Source organism: Aethalodelphis obliquidens, unplaced genomic scaffold (assembly GCF_003676395.1).
Source record: "Aethalodelphis obliquidens isolate GAN/ISIS:26980383/991018 unplaced genomic scaffold, ASM367639v1 scaffold7, whole genome shotgun sequence".
NCBI classification, from domain to species: Eukaryota; Metazoa; Chordata; class Mammalia; order Artiodactyla; family Delphinidae; genus Aethalodelphis; species Aethalodelphis obliquidens.
Genome location: NW_020837951.1, coordinates 7,359,339 through 7,376,287, shown reverse-complemented (window position 1 = coordinate 7,376,287; position 16,949 = coordinate 7,359,339). Strand labels below are relative to the sequence as shown.

Genomic DNA, 16,949 nt, shown 5'->3' with positions numbered 1-16,949 from the left:
CAGACAGTGTGTGTGTGCCCTCTCCAGCGCCTGCTATTACTGCTGCAAGACAAAGACAAGGAGGTGGAAGAGCTCCTCCAGGAAATACAATGTGAGAAGGTACCGTTCCCAGCAGTTGCTCCTCTATATGGGCCAGCAGAGCTTAGTGGGTAGAGTGCGCTCTGGAACCAGAGAGCTGGGTTCAAACCCCGGCTCTGCCACTTTCTCTGTCTCTCCAAAGGCTCAAGCGAAGACAGCATCTGAGCTTTCGAAGTCCATGGAGACCATGCGTGGGCATTTGCAGGCACAGCTTCGGTGCAAAGAGGCAGAGAACAGTCGCCTCTGCATGCAGATCAAGGTACCTGCCAGCCCCACAAGTGGGGAAGGGAGGGGGCGGGGCCTGGCATTCGAAGGGCAGTGACCTGGCCAAGGCTCTCACACTCAGGAAGGCTTTGCCCTAAAGGTGTACAGGGCCGCTGTTGCCAAAGCACTCTGAGCCAGTGGCAAGAGCAGTGGACCCTGAGGGTCTTGGGTGCCCTTCCCAGCGGTGACCAATTGGGTGCCATGCCCCTGAGCCAATCACTTAATCCCTTAGGCCTTTAGTTCTCATAACTACCCATGGGGTAGGGGGTGGGCTCCGATGCAGCTTGCATCTTTGAGCCAGGGACCTGCTGAGGTCACAGCTCTGCTGAGGGACTGAGGAATATCTCTGACCACTATGCTGAGTTCAAGGAAGGATTCCAGAAGAGCTCTATCTTCACACTAAGACCCCAGTGGGTTCAGTAATGGGAGGGGTGCTACGGAGAGCTGGGAAGGGCCTCCACCTCTGCTCTGCACTGTGGGAGCTTTATGCCTCCACACAGTTGACCTGAGTTCTCTCTCCCTCATTCCTTCTTTTTGCTCATCCCCTCTCACCTCTACTCTCTGCCTTGCCCCTTCCCGGCCTTCCTTGTCCCTCTCCCCGCACCTGCTCCCGGGCCGTCCTCTCCCAGAACCTGGAGCGCAGCGGAAACCAGCATAAGGTGGAAGTGGAGGCCATCATGGAGCAGCTGAAGGAACTGAAGCAGAAGGGAGAACGAGACAAAGAGTCCTTGAAGAGGGCCATCCGAGCCCAGAAAGAACGAGCTGAGAAGAGTGAGGAGTACGCTGAGCAGCTGCACGTGCAGCTTGCTGACAAGGTAGCAGGCCTCCCCGAGAAGGGCTGGCCGACGGTGAAGGGTCGGGGGTGGGTTGGCTGCCAGCGAATGGCTGCTTTGAGCAGGGAGAGGTGAAAAGCTGAGTAGAGGTGGCCGGGCGGGTGGGCGAACGGAGAGGAAGATGGCAGTGGAAAAGGGTGAATGAGCTGGGAGGACTGCTGGCTGCTGGGTGGAGGGAGAGGCGGGGGGGCAGTAAATGGGTAAAAGGATGACGATGGGGGTGGGCAGCTGGCTGGAGACAAGTGGAGGGTTTGTGGGACATTTTAACCACATCCATATTGTGGGTGGGAATGACAGTTAAGGAAGGATTTGCAGTCAGGGCGCGTGGGATGCTGGAAACTGAAAAGCAACAGCTGGGCTCCCACTTCACTCTCAGTGCTTCTAGGAAGGAATTTCAGGAGTGAGGTTGAAGTTATCAGGGTGAGGGGTGACCTGGGGTGACTCCCAGCTCGCTTGGCTTCAGCGGTGACACCAGGCTGATGGACCCTTCTGTCCCATGTTCCCAGGATCTTTATGTTGCTGAAGCTTTATCCACTCTGGAATCATGGAGGAGCCGCTACAACCAAGTTGTGAAAGACAAGGGGGACCTCGAGCTGGAAATTATTGTCCTGAACGAGTACGTCTGTGTTAGGAGAGGGCGTGTGGGCCAATGGGAGGAGGGGGTGTGCCAGTGCACGGCGCCAGGCAACCCGCGACAGCTCACGTCGCTCACACAGCTGCCATCTGGTCTCCTCTTGTCAGGGACTGCATCGGACTGAGCTGTGGGCGGCCCTGGGGTGGGCCTTCTGGTTGGACCCTGGGTCCTGGTGCCAGCCCCCGCCCCAGCATCCTACCCCCCGGCAGGCACTATGCAGGGGCCTTCTCTGCTCATACCTGGGCTTGAGCTGGGCCCCAGTCTGCACGGCATGGGAAATGGGCACAGGCACTCAGGAAGGTATCCTCCTTCCTGTCCTTGGGGCACAGGGCAGCTGGTAATCCCTCTGTCTTCTCTCAGTCGTTTTGTCCACCAGTCAGTAGGTCAGAGGAATGGCCTGGGAGTAGGGGGCAAAAGTGGCCTCAAGTTGAGGGTGACTGAACTCATACCTTTCTTGCCACTGGTGAACTGTCAACAGTGACCATTCTGAGAGTCAGCTATAGTCATGTGATCATTCATTTAAAGATACTTATCGAGCATACTATATAACAGGCTATGTGTTGGCCTTGAAGGTTACAGCAGTAAAAAAACAAATGCATTGGACTTCCCTGGTGGCACAGTGGTTATGAATCCACCTGCCAATGCTGGGGACATGGGTTCGAGCCCTGGTCCGGGAAGATCCCGCATGCCGTGGAGCAACTAAACCCGTGTGCCACAACTACTGAACCTGCGCTCTAGAGCCCGCGAGCCACAGCTACTGAGCCCGCGTGCCGCAACTACTGAAGCCCGCTCACCTAGAGCCCGTGCTCTGAAACAAGAGAAGCCACCGCAATGAGAAGCCTGCGCACCTCGACGAAGAGTAGCCCCCACTCGCCGCAACTAGAGAAAGCCCGTGTGCAGCAATGAAGACCCAACGCAGCCAAAAATAAATAAATGAAATAAATAAATTTAAAAAATTAAAAACTAAAAAATAAAGTTGCGTAGGAGTTTGCCAGTAAACCAATACAAGGCGTTTCCTTGGGCCTAGTCAGTACTCACTAAATATTTGCTGAGTGGTGAACTGTAATTTATCAATACTGAAAACATACACTGTGCAAAGGTTCTGCAGTATCAGGTGGGTCTACAGTCAAAAGCCCCAGTGCTCTTCTCCTCAGTCTCTATTCTTGGATTATAGCCCTGCTGAGGGCCTGCGGGTAGGGGAAGGGAGCAAGGGAAGCTTGTGCCTTGTTATTGCTCATGGCACCTGCCCTCGACTGGAGGAGACAGAACCCCAGTGGAATATGTGTCTGAGAGAGACGGGTGCCTGGGGTTATCCCCGACCACTGGGCCTGCGAGTTCTGTCCTAACTTCAGTTCCTAACGGGTTAAGAGATCCAGGGGGTGCCGTGGGGAGCTGGGGAGGGACTGTGTCTCTGGACTTTGTCTTCAGGGAGTGTCTCAGCCTCACGGGAGGATCACAACAGAGAAGGCTTCTTGGAGGGGGTGGTATGAGAGACAAACCTTAAAAGGCTGTTAATACCAAGTGGGATACCTGGGAATGCCACAGGCGGCAGTGGCAGGGCAGCTGCTCCTCAGGGTGGAGACTGGAGAGCAGGCAGGTGCCAAGAAGAGAGACATGGGTGACCTGGGTAGGAACACTTGGCCCTACTCCATACCAAGTCCAGGGCTGCTCCCAACCTGTGGAATTGATTCTGTCTGCTTTCACTTTGTGACCTTCCAGCCGGGTGACAGATCTTGTAAACCAACAACAAACCTTGGAGGAGAAGATGCGGGAAGACCGGGACAGCCTGGTGGAGAGACTACACCGGCAGACTGCCGAGTACTCCGCATTCAAGCTAGAGAATGAGAGGCTGAAGGTCGGTAGTGAGAGCCGGGACCAGGACGGTTGGGTGGAGAGCAGAGGCTGATGGTACTCCTGGTTGGGCCCCAGAGATGACCACCGGGGCCTTCAGAGGGCCTGGAGGCAGCAGCGTGATAAGAGGGCTTGTTCTGGAGTCGGAAAGACCTGGATTCAAGTCCTGACTCTGCCTCTTAGAGCTGCAGGACCTGAACGGGACGTTTCCTCCTGTGTTGCTGCAGTTTCCTCAACGGGAGGAAATGAGGTCCTTGTGAGAAGGTGGTGATGCATGTGAAGTGCTTAGCATGACAGTCAGCCCCTGCACGTGAGATGGACCTGACTTTGAGGTTAACATTGACTCTTCTGGGGCACTACTGGGCCCCTTCACATGCATTAATTCTCACTTTAGCCTCCCAATAGTGTAATTATTATCTCTACTTTACAGAATAAGGAAACTGAAGCTTAGAGTTTAAGTTTCTTGCCAAGATTTTGCCCTTGGAAGCGTTGGAGTTGGGATTTGAACCTCAGTCTGACCCTGGGGCTCTAACCACTAGCTCTTAACCACTCCCTCTACACCCTCCCAGCACACCGAGGGCGAGAGGCAACCGAAAAGAGGTAGATGTTGCAGAGCCAGGTTGGATCTTGGTTTTTAGTTGATCTGGGCAATAACATCTAGATCTATTTATTTATTTATTTATTTATTACTGACTTTTTTTAAGTAAAATTGATTTTAAGGAAGTATAATACAGAAAGGTACACAAAATGAATGTAACTTTGTCCATCAGTCACCCTGATTGAACCTTAAAGCCAGCACCCCGGTGACCTTGCCTAGTTACAGACACCCCCTGCCAAGGGCACGGTTATCCTGACTTCTGTCACCGCAGATTAGTTTGCCTGGTTTTGAACTTTGTGCCTGGCCTTTATGGCTTTTAGTCAGCATTATGTTTGTGGAAGTTACCCATGTCATGTGTGGCAGTTCATCATTCTCAGTGCAGTGCAGTGTATGAATGTACCACGATGTGTTTATCCATTTTCCTGTCAGTGGACATTTGGGTTGTAGAACATCTTTGTACCTCTTTTGGTGCATATATTTGGTGTATTTTTACAGTTTCTATACCTTGAAGTATAATAGAAATGCCAAGTCATCAGGTGGTGTACACAAATTCAGCTGTGGTAGATGTCACCAAATAGTAAAGCGGTTGTACAGATTTCCGCTCCCATCAGGGATATGTGAGATAATACTTGGTATTGTCCATCTTCTTCATTTTAGCCACTCTGGTGGGAGGATAGTAGTATCTCATTTCTTGTAGTGCAATTGTTGGATAAATGACAGATAAGCCCCGTGTCTAACAATTAGCTGGGGTATTGGTTGCAGTATGGTATGTCTGTGTGGTGAAACACAGTGTGACTGTTCAAAATGATTGTAGAAGTGTATTTTCCTAGCTGTTATCATTACAAAGATAAAATATGCTCATAGTGAAAGTTGAAAACATCACAGAAACGTTATATAGAAGTGAAGGTCCCTGTTACCGTAGATGTGTATTTTTCCAGTTTTTTCCCCTGATACTCACATACACATTCAAACACATTCACATCCATTCATCCAGCCATTATTCTGCAGCTCGCTTTTCTCCTTCAACCATATTCCGTGGATATCTTTTTAGATTTTTTTTTTTGCTTTATCTCTTTTAAATGATTGCTTGTTATTTTTTTGAGATACCGTGATTTATTTTGTCCCATCTGCTAAGGTGAGCATTTGGGTTGTAGGAGAACATTCATTGATGAGAGAAGTAGTTCCCAACTTACTTGTTAATTGAAAAAGTTCGTTGCAAGGCAGTAAGTATATCATAATCCCATTCTTATTGGAAAAAATAAAATAGCTACACGGTTGTCAATATATAGCCATATAATAAGGCATCATGATTCATTTTTCTTGGTTTTATCTCCCTTTTCTTTAGTGATAATGTAGTGCTCTTTTTTTTTTTTTTTGGCCAAGCCGCAAGGCTTGTGGGATCTTAGTTCCCTAACCAGGGATTGGACCCGGGCCCCTGGCAGTGAAAGTGCTGAACTGAGTCCTAACCACTGAACCGCCAGGGAATTCCCCCATAATGTACTGCTTTTTGTAATAAGAACAAAAAACACAGGAGTCTCTTATTTGCATCTGTATGCACTTGAGTTGGTCTTATCAGGAATCCTGCCCTGGTGCCTCTCTGAGGAAAACTGCTGGTGTGGGTTTGAGTAGGTGGGGCTTCCCTTTGCTGGCCCCTCGGAGTAGGAGCTGGGGTTGGGATGGCCACCTGCCCCGGAACCTTCCCGCTGGTGACCGACGAGCCATCCCTTCTAGGCTAGCTTCACCCCTATGGAGGAGAAACTCAGCCAGGCGCACGTCGAGGTTCAGCAACTGAAGGCATCGGTTAAGAACTACGAGGGAATGATTGACAACTATAAGAGTCAGGTAGGCCTCTCAGGTGCCAAGCCTGCCAGGGCAGCGCCTCCCAGCAGGCTGGGATGGAGACTTACCATAAGGCCTCTCCTGGGAAGGTGTTTTTCACCAAAACTTGGCTCTGCCCAAGATGGCCCAATGCTTTCTTGGTCCCCAGGTGATGAAGACCAGGCTGGAGGCTGATGAAGTGGCTGCCCAGCTGGAACGCTGTGACAAAGAGAACAAGATCCTTAAAGATGAGATGAACAAAGAGATTGAAACGGTATTGTTCCCCTTCCTCGCTCTCTTCCCCTACCCAGTCCCATGTCTGTCAGTCTGTCCGTCTTGTTTGTCATTGGCCCTTTCCGATGTGGATGACAGAGATTCATGAAGGTTCTTATTGCTGGGCTGGTCCACTCTACTGTGTACGTACTCTCTCCTTCCTCGTCTCATCTCTTCCTTCTCTCCTGCTTCCTCATTATCCCTCTTTCTCATCCTGATTACCTTCTTTCTTCACTTTCCTTAAAAAAAAGTTCCCCTGCTTGGAACATCCAAGTGGATTCAAATCCACAGATCTGTCAGGCCTTAGCTGTGCCTATTTCATTCTGTGTGGTGTCTTTATTTTGTGCCAACCGAAAGTGTTCCTCCTGTCCCCTTCCCCAAAGAGCCTTATTCTTCTAGAGATGACTTGTCTCTCTAGAAGCAAAGGGGTCATCTTAATAGTAACCTTGGAGATGGATTGAGTCCAGGCTCAGCCATTAACTTGTTGCATAACCTTGGGCAAGTCACTGCCTCTCTCTAGTCCTCAGGCTCCTCGTTAATACAAGGATGCACTAAGCCCAGATAGGCCGTAGCTTTCCCTCTGACCTAGAGCATTGTGATTGCCTTCCCAGGGGCTTTGAGGTTAGACTAGACTTGAATCCTGCCTCTGCCAATTTGTAGCTGAGTGACCACGGGCAAATGATCCTTTGATCCTCAGCGTCCTTATATGGGGATAACGGCACCTACTTAATAGGTTGTTGTATGAATTTAATGAGTAATGCCTGGGTCCTGGAGTTTGCTACATGGTTGCCATTATTCTTCAATGACTGAAGGAGTGGCAGGCTCAAGTGGCCAGTCAGGGCCAAGTGTGTCCCCCCAGAGATCAGCTAGACACCCTCAGTGGCCTGCAGGGAGGCCGCACTTCTGCCCGTGGATCTTTCAGGATCCTTTCTGGGGACTAAGGGCGGCCCTGCCCTAAATCCAAAGCACTCTGCCTGGCCTCTTCAACAGTCAGGCCCTTCCCAACGGTGGGCCCCTCTCTCCCACTCCAGGCGCGGAGGCAGTTCCAGTCCCAGCTGGCTGACCTGCAGCAGCTGCCTGATATTCTCAAGATCACGGAGGCTAAGCTGGCAGAGTGCCAAGACCAGCTGCAGGGCTATGAGAGGAAGAATATCGACCTCACAGCCATCATATCAGACCTGCGCAGCCGGGTAAGGGACTGGCAGAAAGGTTCCCACGAACTAGCCCGAGCAGGGGCCCGCTTATCAAGATGAGCTGCACGCCCCCCGGCCCCCAGGGAGGACCACTTCCTTTTTCTTGGCTGCCGCTTTCTCAGAGGAGTGAGCTATCATCAGTGCTGTGAAATAAAAGTCTGGTGTGCCAAATGCCTTGTGTTTGCACAATGTGATTGTAGTTATAGGAGCCGCCACTCGATTGGAGCTGCCGGGCCCTCCTGCTCTTGCCCCTCCCCAAGGGTTCCAAGGCTCCGCCAGCCTCTGCCCTTCCCGCTCCGCTGCTGCCCTCAGCCATGCGCCACCAGCAGACACCAAGCCATAGGTTTTCTTTTTTTCCATCTTTCTCTTGCTTTAGCTGCCTTTCCGTAGTCCTAACAGACCCCTTGCCTGAGCTAGGGGTCCTGAAAGAGGACTTCCTTTCTACCAGAAGCAGTCTGCCTCTGGGTTACTGGAACCAAGCCTACGGTGTCTAAGAAATGCTATGCCTCTCGTCTGCACTGTGACCTTGGGCAAGACCCTTCCCCTCTCTTAACCTGCTTCCTTGTAGTACCAGTGAAAGTAGCTACCATTGTTTGAGCACGTGCTTGGTGCTCCAGCATTCCCTCATTGAATTCTCCCGGGAACTTTGTAAGGGGTCTTATTTTCCCCATTTTACAGAAAGCAGCCCAGGGCATAGAGGGGAGAAGTCATTGCCTGAGGTCACAGAGCTAATACTTGTCAACAGGGATTGGAACCCAGCCAGCTCTGTCTGGTTCCCAAGCCCAGGTTCTCAGCACTCTTAAATCACCAGGCTTCTCTTGAACCCGAGCATTCTCAGGGCCTTTCAGGCCCAGACGTCTGAGGCTTCTGCAGAAAGCAGCCTTCTGGATAACTTCTCAAACTTGCCAGCCTGAAGGACTCAGTAGATTTCCTGTGGCCTTGCCTGCATTTGTCCCCATTTAAGAAGAATGAACTCAGCGGTCCCAACTACATCCTCGGTAAAGCTCCGTGGTGTGTCATGTGGGCCAGTTAGGCCTGCCGTCTGCTTCTGCCTTCTCACGTCCGCCCAGATCCCACTGACTGGCCTCTCCTGATCAAGGAAGTGTCGTCGTGGCTCTTCAGGATCGAAGCTGGCTTCTCTCGGCGCAGGAAAGCCTTCAGTCTCGGGGGTCGGGCCTAACCTGTCCCCGCTCTCCCCTCTCCTCCAGGTTGTGCGTTGAGACTCAGATGCCTGCTGAGGGCAGTGTGCCTCTCTCCTGGGTGTGGATGACAGGTCACAGGGAGAAGGGAGGGCTGTACCGGGAAGTTCTTTCGTAAACCAGTCTGTGTTCCTGTCATTTTAGATCGAACATCAGGGGGACAAGCTGGAGATGGCAAGAGAGAAACATCAGGCTTCCCAGAAGGAAAATAAACAGCTGAGTCTGAAGGTGGATGAACTGGAGAGGTTAGAGGCACTTGGTCCCATCTCTGTCCTCTTCCTAGGACCTGAGACTTTCAGCCACTTAGCTGCTTTGGGCCTAGTGTGCAGAAGTATTTGAGGGACTCAAGGCCCTGGAAGGTACTAGGCAGACCTTAGAGGAAAAGCTGCTTCCATTGCAGTGGTAGGCATTGTGGGAGAGAGGAAGGCGTTCTCCGGCCAGGGGGGACGCTCCATAGCAGTGTGATCAAGGTCAGACCATCCATAGGCATCACCTATCAGAAAGGCACGCTTCGTCCAAGCAAACGGGCAGGGCCAGGACGCTGCGGTGGGGGCCTCCCCCCATTCTGCTCTTTGTTCCCGATCGTCCTTCCCAAGACCTTTCTGATCTGTTCTTCCCTGTTCCTCATGGACTGTTGGAAGCAGTCGGGTAAAGAGGACACATTTTGGAATCAGAAGCTCTGGGCCTTGGTCCCAACTTGGCCACTTAACCTGCATTGTGATCTTGAGCAAGTCATTTCACCCTTTGAACCTCTGTTTACTCACCTTGAGAAAGGCACCAAGGTAGGGATAACAACCCAGCTCATGGGATTATTGTGAGTCCTCCATGAGATAATCCTCAAAGGGCTTAGCATTACTACCCGGCATGCAAAAATGTGCCATATATGTTAGTATATACGAGTTGATATCTTAGATGTGAGGAAACTGAGCTCAGGGAGAGGTTAAGTGACTTGCCCAAGGTCATATAGCTGGTACTTGGCAAAGCTGCGACTTAGACTGTCTTCCTCCAGGGCTTTTAGCATCTGTAAAATGAGGGCTGGAGCCTCAGTTTTCAGAGGTGAAAGGCTTGGGGTCCCAGGAGGCTGTAACTGGCCCAGGTGGCTCACACAGCCTGCCAGCAGGGACTTAAAGCAGGTGGTCTGCCCTGGGCTCCACCTCTACTCTGCTGGCCTCGAAGGTGTAGCTGGATTCAGCAGGACTTGCAGAGCTCCTTAAATTGGAAGGTGCCCTGGAAGTGCAGCGGGGACCATGTGTACACACGGGATGGTCACTGCTGCCCCATGGCTGGTCATGTATGATGTCGAGTGGCGCAGCTGAAGTCCCTTTGCTGAGGGAGGCAACAGTGAACAGAAGAAGTTAAGCATGTAGGTTTCGGTGACAGACGTGCTAGCTGTGCTGGCCTCAGCCAATGACTTCAGCTGTCTTCGGCTCAGTTTCTTCATCTGTAAAGTGGGAATCATGATGGAACCCACCTGCCTGAGCCGCAAGTTGCTGTATTACACGTGATGACATACAGACTTAGCACAGCCGCGGTCAGTCTGTGCTTCTCCCACTCTTCGTACAGCTCCTTGCCGCCTTGCTGCTCAGCAGATTTCTTTGGTTTATTCCTGTTGTTCCTTGGAGATTCTTGGTGTGATGAGAACCCCAGCCCGGGGTGGCTGGCAGCCCCCAGCTGTGTGGAACCCGACAGGCAGGGGGACGAGCAGGATCTGATTGAATGCTTTCACCTAGGAAACTGGAGGCGACCAGTGCCCAGAATATCGAGTTCCTACAGGTGATTGCCAAGAGGGAGGAGGCAATCCACCAGTCCCAGCTGCGACTAGAAGAGAAAACCCGGGAATGTGGGACCCTGGCGAGGCAGTTGGAGAGCGCCATTGAAGATGCCAGGAGGCAGGTCAGTCTCAATTCTATTACTAACCTATCTCTGTGTCTTTGGACAAATCGCCTAACCCCTCTGAGCCTATCTCTCCATCTGAGAAATGGGCACATAGAAGTAGTACCTGCCTCATGAAATCATCATAAGGATCAAGTGAGCAATTATCGTAAAGGACTTGGCACTTTATTCACAACCGCTCCTTTGATTGCTGCCTGAGTGGGCATCAGACAGGTGTACCACGTCTTAGGTGATGACTCATGGAGCGTTGGCAAAGGGCAGGTAAAGCGGGGTTGCAGAAGTTGTCCCCATAGTTTGCTCCTGCCCTGAGGCTCCAGAGAATTGTCCGCAGCGAGACCAGTTAGTGGGAGCGGCCCAGCCTTCTCTTTACCAGGTGTTCCCCATGCCAGGTAAGCCAGCCCCACCTCTGTGCGTTTCTGGCAGGTGGAACAAACCAAGGAGCACGCAGCCTCCAAGGAGCGAGCAGCCCAGAACAAAATCCTGGACCTTGAGGCCCAGCTGAGCAGGACCAAGACTGAACTCAGCCAGCTCCGGCGGAGCCGGGATGATGTGAGTCGGGCTGGGGGTGGGAGGACGGGGTAGGAGCAGACAAGAAGGGAGTGGGTTGAGATCTGAGCTTCCTGGCGCCTGCAGGGCAAGATGTTCTGTTGTTTTTATGAATATGACATGGTTTTATTTTTCTCGCATCACTTTCCCGTCCCTTCAGGATATCCCAGGCCAACCCCCTTTTTTATTAACAGTTTTGTTAAGACAGCATTTACCGTAAAATTCCCGTATTCAAATTGCACAATTCAGTGGTTCTGAGTATATTCAGTGTTGTGCCATTATCACCACAATCCAGGTTTAGAATATTTTCAGAAAGAAAATTACCTGTTAGCAGCCACTCCCATTCCCCTGCCCCAACCCCTGGCAACCACTAATAAAGTCTCTGTCGCTATGGATTTGTCTGTTCTGGATGTCACACACACTTGGCCCCGCCCCCGTTCCTCCTCTTAGGCTGACCGCCGCTACCAGAGCCGCCTGCAAGACCTGAAAGACCGCCTGGAGCAGTCGGAGAGCACCAACCGCAGCATGCAGAACTACGTCCAGTTCCTGAAGTCGTCCTATGCCAACGTGTTTGGGGATGGTCCCTACACTTCCTACCTAACGAGCTCTCCCATCCGCTCCCGGTCTCCTCCTGCCTAAGGCAGCCACTCTTGGGCTAGGAGCTCGGATGGATGCCGTGGGAACTGAGGCTTTGCTAAGCCATACCCAGAAAGCCTGTTGGTTTTCCTCTCTCGTCCTGTGATGAAGTATGTTCAGGGTCTTGTCTTAGCTACTAGCTCCAGAAAAGTGCCTGAAGCAGCAGGGGATGAAGCAGAACCCACTTCGTTCTCTCCTCTCTGACAGCATCGCCTGACGGAAGTTTTTAATTACCCTGACAGGCCTTAAAGTTACTACTATTAGGGTCAGATTGTAACTCACCGTGACTTTGCTCATTCCTTTCCCAAGAGAATGTTTGGACTGGACTTGCCCTCCAGTTCCCTTACAGCTCTCTTCTTTTTAGGACTGTCTCTTGGGTTTTCCCTGACCTGAACCAGCAGGAGCTGTTCGCCAGAGGTCCTCACTGCTCCTCATGTTCACTTGCTGTTTCCCTTATTTCACGGGTATGGTGTTTTCCCCAAGGTGCTCCCCTCCCAAGCCCAGTGGAAACCTCTCATGGCCAAGTTTCCTCAAGGCCACTTGCCCTCACGCACTTGCCAATAGACACTCGAGGGCTTATGTCCAGTTCGCCTTGTAAAAGTACAATCCCAATCTCATTGATTTTTCTCTTTGCCAGGTTTGTATCTGTGGAATGCATTTATTCTTGAAACATGTATGTTGTTTTACAAAAAGCTTTTATAATCAGTATTTAAGTCTCCATCGGATGATTTCCTTTACCCGCCCCAGCCCTCTTCTAAAAATGATTCAGTAAAATGCTGCAGGAGAGCCAGTAAACGTTTTTAAAGGACTTGGTGTGTGAGACTCCTCATTTCATTTTGGCCAGGCTGGCTCTTTCTCCTTTGCGTGCTTTCACTTACAATCCCATGAAAGGCCTGGAGAAGACACACTGAAGGGCACTGCTCAGTGTGTGAGGGCAGCCTACTTTAGCTGTTAGGAGGAAGATGGGATGTGTATGTATTACTATTTTTTTAATGTTAATTGTTTTCTGAATGATAAGGTTATGGGCTATTTTTGTTCTCTTCACATTTTCCTGTATTTAAAAGAAAAAAAAATTCTTCAGAGAGAAGAGAACAAATTTGGTGTACTATGCTGGTACTGACCTCTGGGAGATCCAGTCTGGTCCTCTCTCAGCCACTCTAACCCAAGTCCAGGAGTTCCCCTATGTCCTCAAAAGCAATGGCTCCCACCCAGCCATCTGGATTCCACTACCAGAACCGCCCCACCCCCCCCCCCCCCCCCGTTTTGGAGACATGCGTAGTTTCCAGCTTTTAATGTTTTGGGTTTTTTTGTTTGTTTGTTTTTAATTTTATTTCCAGCTTTTAATTTTGCCAAGGAAGGTCACTGAAATGACTACTACCGGCTACCACTGCCACAAAACCAAGCCTATTTTCACACCCTTAACACAAATGGACTTGAACTTTCATACAATGTATGAAAGCTCTTCCTAAGAAAAAACAGTTGGCAAACTTACACCGATGTGCATTCATTTCTGTATAGTTTGTCATTTCATTAGTTTGCCAAACTAATGAAAACCTCCTCAGTGCAGGGTTCTGCTATTTGTAACGATGGTGCGGGAAGCACCTCTTTTCCGGTCCATTGCTACAAGGAGCGTTCTATTTTTCTTCGTAAAATGTTGTATTCCAAAAAGTCCAGAGAGTTTGTGGGAAATGTTTATATTGCTTCAAACTCGAGAGTTTTCCTTTCTGCCTCAGACTGAGATCCCATGAAATGGGCAAAAGGGTCAAAAGTTAAAGGGTCCTAGTTAAAGCTGGCCTCAGGCAATGGTGAACATTTCATTTACTGAGAGATAATTCACATAAAATTCACTCTTTTAAAGTGTATAATTCAGTGGCTTTTAGTATATTCAAAGTTGTGCGACCACCACCTTTAGCTAATTCTCAAACATTGTCATCACACCCCAGTGGAACCCATACCATTAGCAGCTGCTCCCCATTCCCCTCCCCCCAGCCCCTGGCAACCACTAATAGTCTGTTTCTCTGGCTTTGTCACTCTGGACATTTCACATAAATCATACCATATTGTGACTGGCTTCTTTCACTCAGCACGATGTTTTCAAGGTTCATGTCGTAGCGTGTATTTGTACTTCATTTTTATGGCCCAATAATATCACATTTTGTGGATACACCATATTTTATTGACTCATTGGTTGACGAACACACGTGTTTCCATTTTTTGGCTGTTACAAGTAATTCAATATTCTACCAGTTTTGTGTGGACACATTTCTTTTGCGTATATATTTAGTAGAACTGCTGGGTTAATGGTAACTTTTTTGGCCGCAGGCAGGCGGGATCTTAATTCCCCGACCAGGTATGGAACCCGCGGCCCCTGCAGTGGAAGCGCACGAGTCTTAACCACTGCCAGGGAAGTCCCTCTTTAACCTTTTGATGAACTGCCAGACTGTCTTCCACAGGAGTTGACCCATTTTAGAGTCCCACTGGCAGCGTATGTATGAGGGTTCCAATTTCTCCACATGCTCATCAATACCTGTTCAGTTTTCTGCAACCCGGAAGGCCCAGCCTTCTGAAGCCCCCAGGTCGTAGCTCCCTGCAGGGGAGCGAGCCTCGGGCCAAGCCCTGTGCGCAGGCGCGTTGGTGGGCGGGCTCAGTGCCGGAGGTGGGGCCATGCAGCCGTTAGGGGCGGGATTGAACTGCGTCGCTACGTGTGCGCCCCGGAAGCGGAAGCGAGCACCTGTTTCCGGTCGGCTGATTCGAGGACTCGTTTTGTCTCAAGCGGCGCCCCTGGAGACCTGTAGCGGGGCAGGCCATGCCTTCCGAGGGTCGCTGCTGGGAGACCCTGCAGGCGCTGCGCAGGTCTGAGAAAGGTCGCATTTGCTACCACCGCGATTGGCTGTTGCGGGGCGAGGTGAGCAGTGGCCCCAAAGGGGGCGGTGGTCCTTCCTGCCCCTCGTCACGGGACTCTGCTCTTCCCTAGCCCTTGGCATGTCCTGCGCCAGGGAACCGGTGCGTTCTTGTAACAGCCCGGGTTTGCTGCTTGACTCCCGTGTGTGCACCACCGTCTCTCGCCTATTCTAGCCTTCCGTGGAGCTCCCCTTCAGACGTGCTCCCTTCAGACGTGCTCTTTGAAGGCTTCATTGCTCCCCGCAGCTGGCGTTAGGTGCCTGCGCCTATGTTGTCAAAGCAATCCTGGCCTCTCAGGGTCAGTTAGTTTACTGCGCGTCTCTTGTGTTAGGAGATCCAGATTTAGTGGTGAACGGTTAACAGGACCTAACTTATTGCTGCCAGTGAAATGACCAAACTTTTAGACGACGGAAGTTGGACGAACCTGGGAACTTTAATGGGGGCGTGGTCACTGCATCTAAGATTCGCAAAGCCCTGTACTAGACCGCGCAGGTGGGGGAATATAGAGACGGTTAAGGCATAACTCCTCTTCCCGAGTTGCTGGTAATCTAGCTACAGGTATGATGTCTTGTCTCTTCAGACTTAAATGTGAAACACTTCTAAAGCATTTCTGTCTTCATGTCTTTGACGGTTTTAAAGAATACATATGTTACATTCTATAGGATGAATTCCAGCCTGAATCTGTATGGTGTAGACTCAGATTATGCATTCTTAGCAGGACTACCACAGAAATGATGCTGTGTCCTCAGTAAGTCACATCAGTCACACATAGATGCTTCAGCCCATCCCAACACTGGTGATGCTCACATTGATCACTTGGTTACAATGGTAACTTCCAGATATTTCCACGTAAAATTCACTTAAAGTTCATCATTTTCCCTTTTGTAACTTCTTAGTATTTTGTTGGGAGGTAGTCCAAGGTTACACCAAAATATTTTTTTCTTATCAAACCTCCACCGTTAGCATTTATTGGTGATTTCTTCCTGAATCAGTCTTTTCTGTGATGTAGACGAATGGTGTTTCTTCATAGCTACCATTCCTACGTTTGTCAGCTGGCGTTCTACTGTAAGGAAGAGCTTTCTTTTCTCTTCCGTTTAATTATTCATATCAGAATCCTCATGGGTTCCTTCTGTTTAATTGTTTATATCAGTATCCTCATGGGTTCCTATTTTATTCAATGAGTTGTGATCCACTACTTGTAACCTTGTGTGTGTATATTTGCCAGTTTATGTCTTTTGCTCATTTTTCTATTGGGGTTTTGCTAATATTTTATAAGTTCTTTATGTATTAAGGATAATAATATTCCTTTATCTGTGATATATATTGCATCTTTTTTTCTAGTTTGTCAGTTGAAATTATTTTCTCCGTTGATGGTGTTTTTTATGGGTTTATTTTTTACATTTGAAACTTTGCTCCTGGAATTTATTTTGGCGTAAAGAAAGAGTAAAAAGTTGTCTCAAATTCAACATCCTTTCATGATAAAAACTCTTTCCAAAGTGAGTAGAGAGGGAACATATCTCAACATAATAAAAGCTACTTTTATTATGGGACAAATAAAGCTACTTTTATTGTGGGACAGACCCACAGTCAACACAATACTCAGTGGTGGTGAAAAGCTGAAAGCCTTCCTGCTAAAATCTGGAGCAAGACAAGGATGCCCCCTCTCACCACTCCTAATCTAATATAGAATTGGAAGTCCTAGCCACAGCAGTCAGACAAGGGAAATAAATAGAAAGGTATCCAAATCAGAGGGAAGGGGTAAAATTGTTATTATATGCAGATTACATGGTACTATCTATAGAAAACCCTAAAGACTCCACAGAAAAACTACTAGAACTGATAAATAAATTTAGCAAGGTAGCAGGATATGAGATTAACATACAGAAATCTGTTGCATTTCTTTACACTAACAATGAAATATCAGAAAGGGAAAGTTTAAAAAAAAAAACCCTTTTAAAGTCACATCCCCCCCCCCAAAAAAAGAAACCTTAGAAATAAACCTGACCAAGGAGGTAAAAGACTTATATTCTGAGAACTGTAAAACACTGATAAAGGAAAGGAAATTGAAGATGATTCAAAGAAATGGAAAGATATCCCATGCTCTTGGATTGGAAAAATTAATATTATTAAAATAGCCATACTACCCAAAGCAATCTACAGGTTTATTGCAATCCCTATCAAATTACCCATGACATTTTTCACAGAACTAGAACAAGTAATCCTAAAATTTAT

General features: G+C 49.3%; 2 protein-coding genes across 14 annotated transcripts in view; both read left to right on the top strand.

The window, feature by feature from the left end:
• The window catches only part of ODF2 (outer dense fiber of sperm tails 2), a 31,242-nt gene extending 18,388 nt beyond the window's left edge, over positions 1-12,854 (top strand). For 12 of the 13 annotated variants that reach the window (XM_027104658.1, XM_027104656.1, XM_027104659.1 and 9 more), the window contains 12 exons: positions 28-99; positions 221-337; positions 972-1,157; positions 1,682-1,791; positions 3,529-3,664; positions 5,990-6,100; positions 6,246-6,350; positions 7,381-7,539; positions 8,886-8,986; positions 10,472-10,634; positions 11,058-11,183; positions 11,631-12,625. In XM_027104658.1, coding sequence (XP_026960459.1) covers positions 28-99; positions 221-337; positions 972-1,157; positions 1,682-1,791; positions 3,529-3,664; positions 5,990-6,100; positions 6,246-6,350; positions 7,381-7,539; positions 8,886-8,986; positions 10,472-10,634; positions 11,058-11,183; positions 11,631-11,819 — 1,575 coding nt within the window. In that variant the 3' untranslated portion in view covers positions 11,820-12,625. Of the gene's footprint in view, positions 1-27; positions 100-220; positions 338-971; positions 1,158-1,681; positions 1,792-3,528; positions 3,665-5,989; positions 6,101-6,245; positions 6,351-7,380; positions 7,540-8,885; positions 8,987-10,471; positions 10,635-11,057; positions 11,184-11,630 lie in introns of all 13 variants that reach the window. The other variant, XM_027104666.1, reaches the window with a different exon arrangement.
• A 1,702-nt stretch (positions 12,855-14,556) lies between these two features.
• The window catches only part of GLE1 (GLE1 RNA export mediator), a 44,191-nt gene continuing 41,798 nt past the window's right edge, over positions 14,557-16,949 (top strand). Inside the window, exon 1 of the mRNA XM_027104655.1 lies at positions 14,557-14,721. Coding sequence (XP_026960456.1) covers positions 14,623-14,721 — 99 coding nt within the window. The 5' untranslated portion in view covers positions 14,557-14,622. The remainder of the gene's footprint in view (positions 14,722-16,949) is intronic.